This window comes from Heloderma suspectum, chromosome 1 (genome assembly GCF_057233095.1).
Source record: "Heloderma suspectum isolate Gila_16-S chromosome 1, 16-S_ref, whole genome shotgun sequence".
Taxonomy (NCBI): domain Eukaryota; kingdom Metazoa; phylum Chordata; class Lepidosauria; order Squamata; family Helodermatidae; genus Heloderma; species Heloderma suspectum.
In genome coordinates, this window is record NC_139458.1 from 180627477 (window position 1) to 180644192 (window position 16716).

The following is a 16716-nucleotide window of genomic DNA, read 5'->3' on the forward strand; positions in this document are numbered from 1 at the left end:
TCAGTGGTTAGACAGCCATAGGATACATTGGTTTCCGGGAACCGACCTCAGAACCCACACTCCGAGGTTGGTTGCCTGAGAACCGACCCTCCCCCCAGTCCAGCACTGCGTCGTAGGCAGGGCAGAACGGCTATGTGCTCCGTGCTTGGAAGAGGACTGTAGATCGGCGAAAACGGGGCATTCCTGGGGGCGATCCAGGGCGGGGAAGGCAGAAATGCCAGTTCTACACATCCAACATGTTGTCCAGCAGCCGCTTCCCCCGCTCTGCCTTTCTGCAGCTAGACAGCTGAAATCAGCTGAAATCAGCTGTCTAGCCACAAATGCAGGGCGGCTGAAGCGCGGAGGGGACGATCCCCTCCGCGCTTCTCCTGCCCTGCATTGGATAGGCGGTCATCTCCAAGTTCGGAGGCGGCCGCCTATCCCCATAGGATTGCGCCCTAAGTTGTTTATTGAATTGTAAATAACTTGATCAATTTATCAGTATATTCATACTGCATATTCTCAAAGTATCCTGGTGATAACTGATTAAGAACAACAAAATATCTGAAGTTATACCTCGCTCAATTCTTATAGTTCAATCATTCAAAAATAAATTCTGCTTTTCTTGGAAAGTATTTCTTGTCTCCCTTTGCTTTCTAATCGAACTAAGTGGGTAAGTTCTTCGTTCATGTTTAAGTCTATACTTTCCAAAGCCAGCCATCTACCAGAATATTATCAGTGTCCCATTTGCTTGCTACCTCAGCCCTGTTTTTACACAACTGCAGTGTACATGACAGATATTTCCATGCTCAAGATAAACACCTACAACATTTGTCCTAAAATGAAACACATTAAGTTTCACCTTTTTAAAGTTGTACAGTGTTATGGGTTTGGCACCCTTAAGGCATAATCCTATTCATGTTTAGATAGAAAAAGTCCTATAATTCCCATTATTCCCCAGCCAGCCACTTTTTCCTGCCTAAAAATTCATAGGATTATGCCCTTAATTATTGTGAATGGGTCCAGCATTGCGGTTTTTCCTGACTGACCTGGGGGGAATCTACATGGCGATGGTTTCTGAAGCGTTTTCGGGTTATATCCGGATTTTCATGAAATGCTTTGGTCCACCAGCAGCACATGAAGCAAGAAAAGCGGAGTAAACACTACCTAAACCCCTGCTTTCACGGGTCAAATGGCACTTGAAGCTGCCATACTTCAGTGTTGGGTGGGTGGAATCCAGCGAGTAGAAATGAACATCATCAATTGCATAGGTGCTGCTCAGCGAATGAGAGAGGCTTGTTCCCCACCCCTGTCCATGCTCCCCTGCTAAAGGAAGTTTAACGGAAGCACTGAATTAAGCCGCTGTATTTTCCCCCACACCTCTCCCTTCTCATCCACCACTGGGATGTTGTGAATGGGTAAAACAGGCTGCTACGATATTGTGAATGGTTAAAGCAGCACTACTGTGAAATTGTGAATGGTTAGTTTACCCCATACCTCTCCCCTATCATCTTGAGATACTGTGAATGGTTAAAATAGGCTACTGCAATATTGTAAATAGTTAAAAGAGTGCTATTGCGACATTATGAATCATTAAAACAGGCTACTGAGATATTGTGAATGGTTAAAAGAGCGCTACTGTGATATTGTGAATGGGTAAACAGCACTACTGCGATATAGAGAAAGGCTGAAACAGCACTACTTTGAAGTAGTGCTAAGTGGGAAAGGAAGCCTGTGTCCAAAAGTGCCCTACTGTGAATGGAGAAAAAGAGGGTATGGAGGGGGGGAAAGGGACAGCCCCACCCCTTGAACAGGTCACACCCAGGTCACAGAAACACCCCTAAGTATGCCCAGGATTTGATGCAGGGGGAATGAGTCACATTGTAGCAGAACCGTGTGGGTGCCACATTTAAAGAAAACAATGCACTAAAACGACTTTGTGAAAATGTGCCTTTTTCAGAGAGAAGCTGCGTGGTTGGTAGGGATGTACGAAAGTTACTTACCGTTTCGTGGATCTGCTTCGCGTTGGGGGGAAGGCGCTCCGTCCCTCCCCCCGGAGTCCTGCCTGGCCGGCTTCGCTCTGCAGGGATTCCGCAGAGCCGCCGGCCGGCTCCGCCAGCAGCCGGACATCCGGCCGCTGGGAGGCAGGGATGCAAATGGGGGCTGCCGTAGCCGCCGCCGTTTGCGTCCCTGTATTCAACCGTGATAGGCTACGTAAACGGGTTAAAAAAAAAACAACGCGTACGCAAATGGCAGCGGCTACAGCGGATGCCATTTGTGTTCCTTATTTTTTGCCGTATTATTATGGTGAAAATAAAGAGGAACGCAAATAGCGTAGCAGGCGCTATTTGCATTCCTTTTTGATTCTCCGTTTTAGCCTACGTAAATATTTACGTAGGCTAAAACAGCAAATCAAAAAGGAACGCAAATAGAGCCCACTATGCTATTTGCATTCCCCTTTATTTTCGCCGTAATAGTCTACGTAAATATTTACGTAGACTAAGACGGCGAAAAATAAGGAACGCAAATGGTGGCCACCGTAGCTGCCGCCATTTGCGTACGTGTGTGTGTGGTTTTTTTTTAACCCAGACGTGATAGGCTACGTAAGTCTTTACGTAGCCTATCACGTCTATGTAAAAAAAAAAGATGAGACTGCAAATGGCGGCGGCGGCAGCCGGTCGGAAGACCAGCCGCCGCCGCCGAAGCCACCGCCGTCTGGAACATCCGCCCCAGGTAAGTCTCGTCCCAGGGGGGATCCGCGGGGGGGCGGCAGCCCGTTCCGCCACGGATTTCGGGGGGCCGAATGCCAGTGCATTCCGCCTCACTGAAATCCGTGGAGGAATTCTCTGCCATCCCTAGTGGTTGGTGTGGATTGGCGACAGCATCATCTGTCATGAACGACCCCAACGTGCTCTTGCTCCACATTAAATCGGCTGTGGAGATTGGGCCCTGGTAGGTGATCATAGCAAAAAGGGGCTGGATGGTCTTTAATTACTTGGAATCTTTCTCCAGCCCCTCATGCTCATTAGAGTTTGAGGGAGGAGGGACAGAGAGACAGCTAGAAGGAGTTAGCAGGAGAGATAGCCAGGAGTTGAAATTGTTTAGCTGAGCTTAGTTTCCAACTGGGCTGTAGGAAGCCTTGGGAAAATGAAATACTTGCACCTTGGGGAGCTGATGCAGGATCCATGGTTGCGTTGCCTGAGTGTTTTTAATTTGTATATTGTATGCTTCCAATATATTTGTAAATAAACAGATATTCAAAAGGTACCAAATGTAACCAGTGCTCACTTTTCCAAATGAAACTAAGGCTGCAATCTTAAACACACTTAACTGAAATCAATGACCCTTACTTCTGAGTTGACCCAAGGCTGGCCCAAGACATTCTGCTGCCTGAGGCAAAGGACAAGATGCCCCCACCTCCCAAATCCATCTTCAAAAGCCAACTGGACTGACAGTTGAAGCTTATGTCAACACTGGTGATGGGAAGGCATCCCCCACCACACTTGAGGGCAGCAGGCTAGCTTGGGGGATGCAGGGCAGGTTGCCTGAGAACACACAGCTCTGTCCTCCAATAGAAGGGAATAGCTAGGGGGCTGCAGCTGCACCCCCCCCCACCTAGCATGTGCTGCCTGAGATACCCATATCCCTCTGCCTAATGGGAGGGCTGGCTCTAAGTAGACCGGGGTAGCCAACATTTTTTCTGCTGAGAGCCAGATTTCCTAATCTGTCTGAGGGCCATATGCCAGCACTGGGCAGAGCCAAAGCCAGTGGTAGGTAAGGCTAGAGCCAAAGGTGGGTGCAGACACCCCTTTCATCTTTTTTTTGTAACTCAGTCCAACTTTACATTACGCTAATCGTGTAGTGTTTCGCATTGTTTTACTATAGATTGAAGGCAAAAGGAGAAGGGGATGGCAGAGGATAAGATGGCTAGATAGCATCACCGATGCAATGAATATGGACTTGAGCACGCTCCGGGAGAGAGCGCAGGACAGGAGGGCCTGGCGTGCTGTGGTCCATGGGGTCACGAAGAGTCGGACACGACTGAATGACTGAACAACAACAACAACAACAACATTCCAATTTGGATTGGTACCAGCACACACTACGAGGGGAATGTTATGTTATTTTGTATGTTAGAGATTTTATATTAGGTATGTTAAATTTTGTATGTTAAAAGTTTATATTATGTTTTTACTATCTTGTATTATGTTGTGTATTTTTTGTGAACCGTCTAGAGAGCTTCAGCTATTGCATGGTAGAGAAATAAAATGAATCCTCCTCCTCCTTCCCCACAAACCTGTTTCTGCCTCCCCCCTTCCTCCCGCCCCGGTGTGGTAGGGGTGGAATTAATAAAAGAAAAAAAAATCCATTGCCTCCAGTGGAGACTTTTTTTTTTAACCCTCCCATTGGGGTAGGCGTGGTTGGAATTTCAGGGGGGCAATAACCCTCCCTTCCTGGTGAACGTTGGTGCTGATACTAATTGGGACCACACACAGTTACACTAGAGTAAATAAAACTATCAGGCCCAGCTACACGATTAGCATAATGTGTAGTTTGACCCTCAATCTATCTGGTATAAGTAGTAGTACAGTTAGGGCTGGACCTTGGGTCTGAACTCCAGCAGGGCTCCTAAATGACCATCCAGACAGCGGCAGATGATGGGTCAGTGCAGATGCAAACAGGCCCGGCATCAGCAGGCCTGGTGGGACGACTCTGTCACTGTAACATCCTTCCTTTCTTCTTAGTTTAAAAAACATTTTACACTCAGGGGCTGGCCAGCTGGGCATGTACATGGTTGCAGATGCTTGTTTCTAATTTTTTTTTTAGTTTGAAAAGATATTATCCTTTTAAACAACATCATGGAGCGGACTTCCAGTCGGAGCCAATGCCGCCCTCGCAGCATTCCGTGAAGCCTCCATGGGACGCTATCTCAAACAGCTTTTTAAAAGGTTGAAAAACCTTTTCATCTCTCCCCTGGAATTAAAAGGGGAGGCAGGAGCAGCATCTGGATGAAGTTTTGGAACTTCATCTCTGTGTGAATTAGCAGGGGGGCTGGACTCTGAGACTATCCTGCCAGAGCTTAATCATTGCTCAAAGTTGTTTTGAACCTCCTATCTAATTAGGAGAAATCAGGGCTGACGTGCTCCATTGTAGTTTATGGATTAAGAAATACCAACAATATCTGAGGACCTGTAAGATCTGTTTGAAGAGAAGGATGGCTACATCAAAGTGAAAAAAAGGATCTCCACCCACCCACCCCCATACCTCCCTTGGCAAAGGCTCCAAGAACCGAAGATACAGGGGAGTTACTTGCTCTGATAAAAACTTTGTCTTCGCAATTTGCTGAACAGGCTAAGAGGTTGGATACAATTCAAAATTTCATCATGGCCCTGCAAGGGGCTGTGGATTTAATCAACACTTCTTGGCAAAAAATGGAGGCAAAGGTTAACGAGCTGCAAGATCGGGTGGCAGGGAACAAGACTACGTCACAAGCTTTTTTCAACAATTTTTCCGTTAGAATTTCTCAACTGGAGGTTTTTGCGTGCAGGGCAAATGTACACATTGTTGGTATTAAAGATTTACCTGCTGATGTAAATTTGTCTACTTTTGTAGATAAGCTTTTGCATGATATACTCCCTGTGCCATCTGATTATTCATTTGAAATTGAGCAGGCATTCAGTGTGTCAAATGCCAAAGGGACTGGTTATATGATTATAGTCCAATTTGCAAGAATCTCCACAAAAAATTATATCCTGTGTTTGGCAAGAGAGGGCGGAAATCTTTTTTGGAAATAAGATAAAGTTATGCTATTTCCGGATTACACCAAAGAAGTTGCTGATAAAAGAAGGCAATTTAGCAAGGTGAAAAATTTGGCAAAACAAATGAATTTATACTATCACTGAAAATATCCTGCTGCATTTTGCATTTTTTCTGAAGGCCAGATGAAGAAGTTTCTAAAGCACGAAATGGTGGAGGCGTGGCTAAATGGAAAATTGTGTGAGATTTCTGTTCCAGCCCCATGAACTGGAATCTACAAACATGTTTTGTTAACTGGCTATGTTTAGTCTGTAAGATTCAGGCTAGACCAGAGATAATTGCTGATATATATATCCGTCCTTTTTTTTCTTCTCTCCTTTTTTTTCTTTCTCTCTTTTCTTTAAATCCTTCCTTTTTAAAATGGGTATGATATACTGTACTTAAATTTACTGCTTGAGGGTGTATAGAACATTAGTGATTGTTGTAAGGTTGCTTTTAAGCTTTATTATTATATAACATTATAAAATTTATTAGTGATTTGTTGTTGTTATTATTATTATTATTATTTGTCCTTTTTTAATCTCCTTCCTTTTTATTACTATTATCATTATTATGAGACTGGTTAGTAAGATTTTTGGCTGGTTAAATTGTTAAGCTTTACTATTATATGTTAGCTGAAGGGCAATATATGGTTACTGGAAATGAATTGTAGGCCTGCTTCCTTGTTATAAGACTGATGATATGATATTGAAATATAAGGTTGATTATTTATGCTGTATTGAATTGTAATATTGCCAATGTTATAGGTATAATTTTTAAGTAGAATGGAATTTGACATTTCTGTGTAATGGAGTTTAAATTTAATCCTTTTTAATAACTTTTTATTTTTATTTTTTTCATGCTTTCTTCTTCCTTCTTCCTTCTTCTTCTTCTTCTTCTGTTTTCTTTTTTCTTTCTTTTCTTTCTTTTTTCTTTTTCATTGTTGCTGTGTCCTCCTAAGAATACTGTATCGTTGGGAAATTGTAGTTACTGATTAGGTTGTTGGTACTGTATATTTTATTTATAAAGATAAAAAATAGAATAAAAAGTATTTTCAAAACAACAACAACAACATGGAACCTATTGTAAATGTGGCTAGCTTCAGGGCAGCTGAAGGAAACTCCATTTTTTCCCCTGTAGTCATGAAAGTTCTATGATTTAAGTGAGTTTAAAATGCAAAACTGCACATGCTTAGAGTATTTCTTTTTCATCAGGGTTGGCAAAGTGGCAGGGAGGAGAGAAGATAAATGTTAGTTGTGTGCTTCATAATTAAAGTAATGCACATGGCTGTCTAAAGAGCCATTCCATAAGACCAATAAGGTCGCAATCCTATCGATTGCGCCCTTACTGCTCAGAAGCCTCTGAACTTGAAGTTTTCCAAAATTACTATGCCCTGCAGAGCTGAAGCCAGAAGGAAGAGTGGTGGAGGCAATCTTCACCTCCCTGTCCCCCGATCTCCTGTATTGTCTCTTGTTGGGTTTCTCAGCCCATCTAGCAAGGGCAGTTCAGAGGGGGAGACAAAGAGCCTGGAGGAGGCTCAGGATAAATAATATCCTGGCCTCTCCAGTCTCCTCCCCTCCCTGCCCACTGGAACAACCCCTTTTCCCATTCTCCAAAGTAAATTTTCTGACCTTGGAGAGGCAGCTGTGTTCGTTCTGCACTGGCTGACTGGGCAGGGGAGGGGCCCAGATCTCTGACTCCCCTTTCTGAGGTCAGAGCGCTGTCTCTGACCTCAGAGGGGGAAAGCCAAAGTATCCTATCGTTTCTGGGATGCTCGCCAGGGACCATAGGATTGCACTCTAAAGCCAGGATGTAAAATTACCTAGCAGCACCACTGGATAGATGCACTAATTCAATTCAGTGATTAACTGAAAGACTAACATGTTTATATTCAGATTATTGAATATTATCTTAATTATTTTAGAGAAACTTAGTATTTACAATGTTTTTTAATTAATAAATCTGAAAGGTGGCATAACAAAAGAAGATGGATGGTCCTTAATGATTTGGAATCTCTCTCCAGCTTCTCACATCCATTAGAGAGACAGCTAGAAGCAGTTACCTTAGCAGAAAGCCGAAGTTGTTTAGCTCAGGGTCCCCAACCCCTGGGCCGTGGACTGGTACCGGTCCATGGCCTGTTAGGGACCGGGCCACAATAGGGGTGTGGGAACCCCCCCTTACCTTGGGTCCGTGGGGGGGGGAGGCGATCCGTCCCTTCCCCCTGCCCCGGAATCCTCGCCGGCCCTGGCTGGCTCCGCGGCGAGTCCATGGAGCTGCCGGCCGGCTCCGGCCCTGTTCTTTGTAGTAATAGCCTATTACTGCAAAGAACAGGGATGTAAATGGCATCTGCTATGCGGTATGTGCTATGGCCATTTGCGTCCCAGCGGCTGGAAGTCCTCCCCTGGCCAGAGCCGGCCGGCAGCTCTGCGGACTCGCCGTGGAGCGGAGCCGGCCAGGGCTGACGAGGATTCCGGGGGGGGGGGGGAGGAGGGACGGATCGCCCCCCCCATCGACCCAAGGTAAGGGGGTTCCCAACCCCTACTGCGGCCCGGTCCCATCCCCCCCCCCCAGTCCGTGAAAAAATTGTCTTCCACGGACCGGTTCCCTGGTCCCAAAAAGGTTGGGGACCGCTGGTTTAGCTAGACAGAGAGCTTTTCTACATGAGGTTGTTAAGCCACTGTACCTCCTTTTGTTTTGTCACAGAACTGAGATTCAAGTACTAAACGAAGAATGTTTCCTTTCCTGCTTTTCCTTATATAACCTCTGGATAGCACTGTTGTATAGTAGAATAGCTCAAATACATAACTGGAAAAAGCATTTTCTTTCACTTTCATAAATAATACTGCATTTTCCCTATTCTAAAAAAAAATTGCCAAAAGTGCTGGTTAGACACAGAAACGAAAACTAGAGGGTCATGATGTCATCTAATGAATCCATAAACAACTGTGAGTAGGGAATGACAAGCGCATGATAATTGCCTCATATAGAAAAGCTCTTAGCTTCCAGTTGGGCTGTAGCCAAGGCAATTAAAATATATATCTGTTTTTAGAATGTATTTGTTTAATCATTGATTTTTATCCACCCTGCTTGGGAATAAATCCCATTGAAGACAGTGAGACTTACTTCTAAGTAAATGTGCATAGAATTGGGCTAAATGGGTACATGAGGCCCATAGCTGAAGGAAATGAAGTCATGACTAACTTAAATCCCATTGATTTCAGTGGGTCTACTCTAAGTATGACTAAGTCTGGAGCCAACTGGGGGCTTGTGTATGTGAGGCTTTTAACCTGCATCTTTCCTGAGGCTTCTGCTTCTGGATTCTTTGCAGGATTAAGTTTGGCTCCTTTATACTTTTTTTTTTTCTGGAGGTTTTCTTTCTCCGCCTTTCTGTATGTTCCATTATACAACCACTGTGTGGCACTGTGGCATAGCAGAATTGTATAATTACTATAATGCCATTCAGAAAAAATACCACACTTTCCTCTTAGGAAAAAAAAAAGTGATAATGGTTGCAAAGCATGGGACAGGCCCTGGAGTGTGAGGATGTCATGTAAAGAACCCGCAAACAATCATAACTGAGCAATCACAAGCACTCAATAAAATGCTCATGTAGTTCACAATGTTCAGTTCTGCTGGCTGTCAAATCTCACTTAAGCTGCAGTCCGATGTACACTAACCTGAGAGTAAGTCCCACTGAACTCACTGGAATTCATTTCTGAGTAAACATGTTCAGGATTGCACTATTGGTCTATTAGACCACTATTGGTTTGCTTATCAGAACTGGTCCCCCCAGCCCCTCACATTTCCAGAAGCAGCTCCTCAACATTCCTGTCAATGCACTGAAATAACGAACAAGAGAAACTTAAAACCTGACCTTTTTGGGTTATGGATGCCAAACAGCTATTTAAAGACATTCTCAGCTGATTTCCTCAGAGTGGAACTGCATCAGAGCATTCAAACGTCAGTAAGATTGTCACACCCAACTTGCAGCTTTTATAAAAAGTGTGCCAAGAGCAAAGAAACGGAGAGTGCCTTATTGGATTGAGTCTGAACCACCTGCTCCTTTGAAGGAACTGTTTTTCCTCTTGCAATTCTCATAAAGGAAAGCAGCAGGGTAGCAGGTAGGAACTGCCTTATACTGAATCAGGCCCCAAAGCTCACTACTGCCAGTACTGGCTGGGTTGAATCTGGTCTCTTCTACAATACAAAGCATATTCTTTACCTTTGAACAATTTTCTTCCATAGCAGACACTGTGGTTGGGGAGGTCTAGGTAAGGTAAAGGGTGTGATTGGAAAACAGTGAGTCTTGAATAGTCATCTTGTTTTTTCTTTTCTTTTTTGTGTTAGTGGGTCTTTAAGAGTGACATGGCTGAGCACCACAAGCTGCAGCTTCCCCCTAGCACAGACATATAGTGATAAAGGATGTTCCGTTTGTTGAATTCCTGCCTTCATAGGTCTGTGGAAGGCGCCACTGCCTTGCCAAGAAAATAAAGGGAACAACCTAAGATGTGGCATATTTTCTCATAGTAACTCATCTGCTCACCTCCACTTCCTGGGCTTTCTGCTTCTTCATCTTCTTTGCTAAGTAAGGCGTGATTGCTCCAAAAAACCAGCAATGGTCAATTCGCTGCAGTGAATGTTTCTCATCCACTGGACTCTGAAATGAAGAAAACTAGAATTCTAAACCACAAGCATCAGTGAAGAGGATCAGCATGTAAAGGCAGAAACATTTACAGTGCAAGCCTATTCAGTTCAATTATGCTTACTCTCAGGTCATTGAACGAGCCCTGCTGTAAGGCTCCTTCCTTAACTGTCACCATGAGCAGCCATTCCACCAGATGGTAGCAGAGAGAGATGAGATAGGAAACACGGCCATTCGACCAGCCTTGCTGAAAGACCACTTTTTCCCCTCTTCCTTCCACATCCCTTTTTCCTTTTGTGTAGAGTCTTTTTAGATCCTAAGCCTATGGGCAGGGATTTCTTGTTTTTATTGATTGCATTTAAGCTGCTCCAAAAGCCCTTTTTGGTGAGGAGCTGAATAAAAAATGCTTTAAGACTGCAATCCTATACACCCTTACCTGGGAACAAGTCCCAGTGAACTCAGTGGAACTTAGTAGACATGCATAAAATTGCATTAATATATAGTAGGAGGGAAGGGGAATGTGTGTGCCTCAAGCTGTTGGACTGCAACTCCCATCAACCCTCACTATTGGCTATGCTGGCTAGGGCTGATTGAAGTTGCAGACCAACAACATCTGGAGGGTCACATGTTCCTCACCGCTGGTGTACAGCACTGCAGCCTTAGTTCAGGGATGAGCCACTTATGACCCTCCAGATGTTTTGGCCAACAACTCCCATCAGCCTTAGCCAGCACAGTCAATGGTGAGGGATGATGCGATTTGTAGGCCAAAACATCTGGAGGGCCACAAGTTGCTCACTCCTGCCTTAATTGATTAAGGCTACCATCCTATACCCACTTACCTGGAAGTGTACCATTGAACCCAACGGGGCTTACATCTGAAGAAACATGTATAGGATTGTCCTGTAAAACAACTACAAAGGTGCCTGGATTAATCAGTCAACAGATTTCAATTATTTTCAGTACAAGTACTTATAAAAATAGGGGATGGCAAGGGAGATCTTAAAAGAGGCATTTCCTCCTGTGTGTGAGAGAATAGAGAATGCTGTCTTGTAAGGCAATCTATGTGAGCATCTGCATCATCTCAGATTTTTTAAAAGCATATTTTTCCCATTAGAGCTATTTTTTGTCACATGCAAATGTATGCAGATTTGCTCAATTGAGTTTTTAATTTTTTTTTACTTATTACATTTCTATACCACCCCATAGCCGAAGCTCTCTGGGTGGTTTACAAAAGTTAAAACATTAAAATACAATATACAAAGTTTAAAAACCATTTACATAAAAACATAGGGACAATATATACAAACAACATATAACTAAAAACAACTTTGAACTAAAAACATTTTAAAAATCCAACAATAAAACACAGCTTAAAGCAACACTGCTTAAAAACAGTATACAAAAGTCAGCAAAAGAAACAAGAGTTCTAAAAAGGGAAGGCCGGCCAGAATAATACCGTCTTTAATGCCTGCTTAAAAACTTTCAACAAGGTCAACTGGCAGGTCATTCTACAACTGAGGGGCGGCAAAGGAAAAAGTCCTCTTGCGTGTGCCAATCTCACATTAGGCAGCCACAGCAGACAGCCTTCAGAGGACCTTAGGTGGTGGGCTGGGATGTAGGGGAGAAGGCGCTCCCTAAGGTACCTTGGACCTAGACCATATAAGTCTTTAAAGGTAAGAACTAGCACTTTATATTTTGCTTGGAAACAAATTGGCAGCCAGTGAAACGATTTTAAAACCGGAGTAATATAGTCTCCACAGGATGCCCCAGAGATCAACCTGGCTGCCATATTTTGTACCAGTTGAAGTTTCCGAACTAAATATAAAGGCAGCCCCAAGTACAGTGCATTGCAGAAATCAAGCCTAGAGGTTATCAGCGCATGCGCCACCATTACCAGGTCCATGTGTTCCAGGAATGGGAGTAGTTGGCGTATCAGCCAACAAGTTGATAACAGGCACTTCTCACCGGTGCCTACACCTGGGGTGCCAGGAGCAGGGCTGGGTCAAGAAGCACCCCCAAGCTACGGACTTGCTCCTTCAGTGGGAGCGCAACCCCATCCAGAACTGGTTGACATACCTCAATACCTGAGTTAGTACCCTTCACAATGAGCACCTCTGTCTTGCCTGGATTCAGCTTCAGCTTGTTCTCCCTCATCCAGCCCCTTACCGACTTCAGGCAGTCATTCAGAGGAGTCATACCTTCCTTGGATAAGGATGTTAAGGAGAAATAGATTTGGGTGTCATCAGCATACTGATAACACTCATCCCCAAACCTCCTGATGATCTCTCCCAGTGTTTTCATGTAGATACTGAACAGCATCAGGCATAGAATGGAGCCCTGAAGGACTCCACATAATTCCTTTTTCAAGGAACAACTATCCCCAAGTGACACCATCTGGAGCCGTCCTGAGAGAAAGGAATGAAACCTCTGCAGAGTAGTGCCCCCAACTCCCTCAGGCGATCCAGAAAGATGCCATGATCAATGGTATCAAATGCTGCTGAGAGATCCAAAAGAATCAACAGGGATGCACCCCCCCCCCTATCGATTCCCAGGCAAAGACCATCCACCAAGGCAACCATGGCAGTCTCAACTCTGTATCCTGCTCTGAAGCCGGTTTGAAATGGATCCAGGTTAATCAACTAAAACTCATCTGATTAATCAACTATGATGTCTTTAATCGGGTGATAACCCTATAATGAATTCTTTACAAATGCTGGGCAGAACTGAGGAGCCATAGCTCATGTATAAGGGGCCAGGTTCAATTCCCAACATCACAAACAACAGGAATGAGAAGCACTTCTGCCTTGAGATCTGGGAAGGCCACTGCCAGCCAGTGTGGACCAATACTAAACTAGATAGACTACTGATCTAACTCAGTATCAGACTGTTTTGTGTATTTTCAGTACAGAAGGCAGGCGCCTTTGGAAGACCGGAGTTGCTATAGCAACCATGGTGCCTATTCCCTTGGGGTGGGGAGTGCTCTAAGAGCTTGGGTTTTGTGGTCATTTTATGGCTTGTATGTTTCTGTTATTAAGCCAGGATTTTTTAAATAAAAGGAAATCTAGATCCCCAATATAGCCACCCTCGAGGGAGAGAGAGAGAGAGATTGGGGAAGGAGGAGTGGGGGAACTGGGCCTCTGGGGATGGGGTGAAGCTATGTCAACTTCAGGAAAGAGGCATCTGTTAGTATCCAAGCAGAATGATAAACCCTCCTGTTCCCATGTGCAGTTTCTCTCTGTGAATTCCCTTGCTGGATTGAGTTGGGCACAGCTGCTGGGCACAAAGATAATTTTTCTGCACTGCATTTGGCAAGTGCTACAGTGGGCTCTAGTGGTCACTTCACACAGCTGCAGACATCTTCCAAATGAGGAGCGCTGCAAGAGAAATAAAGGAACAGGAAGCCTTCAACAACAAATGTGTGGACACCTGCCTACACAAGTGCTTTGTCGTTGTGCCCTTCATAGATTCATAGAATCATAGGGTTGGAAGGGGCCTATAAGACCATCGAGTCCAACCCCCTGCTCAATGCAGTTAGCCTGATTCCCAGGCAGTCTGTCATCCAAGTACTAACCAGGGCTGACTCTGCTTAGCTTCAGAGATCAGACGAGATCAGGCACATCCAGCCCTTTGCTTGTCTTATTTTAGTTCGGCCATAAAATGGGAGGAAGAATGGGAATATGCAAGCTGCTTAATGACTACACTTTCCTACTTAAGAGGCTCAGGATGTTTAGTTGATTAACCTATTAATAAGTTAGGCAACTGAATTTTTAAAAAAGTATGTTTAGTTGATTAATCAATTACAAATCAATCAGGCAGCAGATTTTTAAGTGTTACTGTTAATATAAGCATTACAAAAATAATTCCTCCTTCTCTTACATAGAACACCTTCTAAAATGGTGGCCTATTGTATGAAAAAGGCTTTTTTTGCTAGAAAAGGTGCCCTAAACATAGTCTGCCTCATCTTTTCCCTGACTGGATTACTGCGTCCAGTGGGGTCACCATTTAGTGGTCGCAAAAGACAAATGAACTTTGGAACATGGAATATACGCACACTGCTGGACAATACAGATAGTGAATGCCCTGAACGTACGACTGCCATCATTGCAAGGGAGCTGAGATGTTTTAACATTGACATAGCAGCACTCCAAGAAACTCGAAGAGCAGGAGAGGGACAACTGAAGGAAGAAAAAGGAGGTTACACCTTCTTCTGGAAAGGACTACCTGAACAAGAACGACAAATACATGGAGTAGGCTTTGCTATTAAAAATGATCTTATAAAACTCTTGTCAGAAGTTCCTACTGGCATTAACAAACGACTCTCAACCCTCCGAATAAAACTCACAAAAAACCAGCAGGCAACTATTCTAAGTGCCTATGCACCAACATTAGATGCTGATGAAGACATCAAAGAAAAATTTTACTCCCAGCTGATAGGACACCATACTATCAGAAATACCTAAGGAGGACAAAATCATCCTCCTGGGTGATTTCAATGCAAGAGTTGGGTGTGATTTTGATTTGTGGCTGGGGACCATTGGGAAAGAAGGAGTCGGCAATAGCAACCAGAATGGAATTCTACTTCTGACTAAATGTGCAGAGCATAATCTTGTCATTATCAAAACACTTCTTTGCCAGAAAAATAAATTTAAAACATCATGGAAGCACCCTTGGTCGAAGCACTGGCATCTTCTAGATTATGTAACTGTCCATGCCAGAGATCGCTGCGATGTATTCCTCACCGGAGCCATGATAAGTGCTGATGACTGCTGGACAGACCACCGATTAATTCGTTCCACGATGGCCATTAAGATTGCCACTCAACGTAAGCTCCAAGGAAGAAAACCGAGGTGTAAAATGAACACCCAAGCCCTTCAAGATCCTATTAAGTGAGCCTGCTTTCAAACAACTCTCAAGGAACATCTACCTATGGAAATCACTGAAAATGTCGAGGAACACTGGGATAAACTGAAAACTTCCATTGTCGCAGGTTGTGAACAAACTATCGGATACCAAACTAAGAAACATCAGGATTGGTTTGATGAGAATGATAGGGAGATTGAATATATCATTGATAAGAAAAGGAAAGCCTTCCAAATATGGCAAAAAGACATCAACTGTGCTGCTAAGAAAAAAATCTACGCCAGTGAAGTCCAAAGAAGAACTAGAGAACTTAAGAACACCTGGTGGATAAAGAAAGCTCAAGAAATCCAGCATTTTGCAGATACCCATGATGCACGGGGCTTTTTTAATGCCACAAAGGCCATCTACGGACCAACAAACCATGGTACAAACCCCTTACGCTCAATAGATGGTGCCAAACTTCTAAAGGACAAAGAGTCTATTGCACTGCATTGGAAAGAGCATTACCACAACCTCCTTAACCGTAACTCCATTGTGGCTTTCTCACAAATCCCACAAAAACAAACCAGAGTTGAGCTTGCAGTATCCCCTAGTTTGGAGGAAGTCAGTAAAGCCATTAACCAAATGAAAAATAATAAAGCTAGTGGACCCGATGGGATCCCTGTTGAAGTCTTAGGGCCTGAAGCTACACCACAGCTTCACAAGCTCATTGAAAAAATCTGAATGAGGGAGGAGATCCCAGCAGACTTCAGGGATGCCATAATTATCACTCTCTTTAAAAAGGGTGATAGATCAGATTGTGGAAACTACCAAGGCATCTCCCTTCTAGCTACGGCAGGCAAAATCCTGGCAAGGATCCTCGCAAACCACCTTCTACCTATCTCAGAAGACATCCTCCCTGAATCCTAAAATGGCTTCCGCCCCTCCAGAAGGACAGTGGATATGATCTTCACTGCACGACAGCTCCAAGAAAAATGCAAGGAGCAAAACCAACCCCTGTACATGGCATTTATTGATCTGACTAAGGCCTTCGATACGGTAAACTGTACTGCACTCTGGACCATCCTTCTGAAAACCGGATGCCCTAATAAAATTGTGAACATCTTGCAGCTCCTCCATGACGACAACAATCTTGGATAACAATGGCTCTCAAAGTGATCCATTCCAAGTGGGATCAGGCGTTAAACAGGGATGCATCGTTGCTCCAGCCTTATTTGCTATCTTCATCGCTATGATTCTACACCTTGTTGAAGGGAAACTTCCCACTGGAGTAGAAATCATATATCGAATAGATGGAAAACTTTTTAATCTTAGTAGGCTGAAAGCAAAAAGTAAAGTAATTACAACCTCTGTCATAGAACTTCAATATGCTGATGATAATGTAATCTGCACACATTCAGGGGAAGATCTCCAAACTATCGTAAACATCTTCGCAGAAG

General features: G+C 43.9%; 1 protein-coding gene across 2 annotated transcripts in view; it reads right to left on the reverse strand.

Moving 5' to 3' along the window:
* The window catches only part of LOC146358460 (prolyl endopeptidase FAP-like), a 95833-nt gene that overhangs the window by 76803 nt on the left and 2314 nt on the right, over window positions 1–16716 (reverse strand). Inside the window, exons 1-2 of one of the 2 annotated variants that reach the window (XM_084811782.1) lie at window positions 10542–10611; window positions 10319–10432 (exon numbers count right to left, since the gene is read on the reverse strand). In XM_084811782.1, coding sequence (XP_084667908.1) covers window positions 10319–10432; window positions 10542–10595 — 168 coding nt within the window. In that variant the 5' untranslated portion in view covers window positions 10596–10611. Of the gene's footprint in view, window positions 1–10318; window positions 10433–10541; window positions 10612–16716 lie in introns of those variants that run through there. The other variant, XM_084811775.1, reaches the window with a different exon arrangement.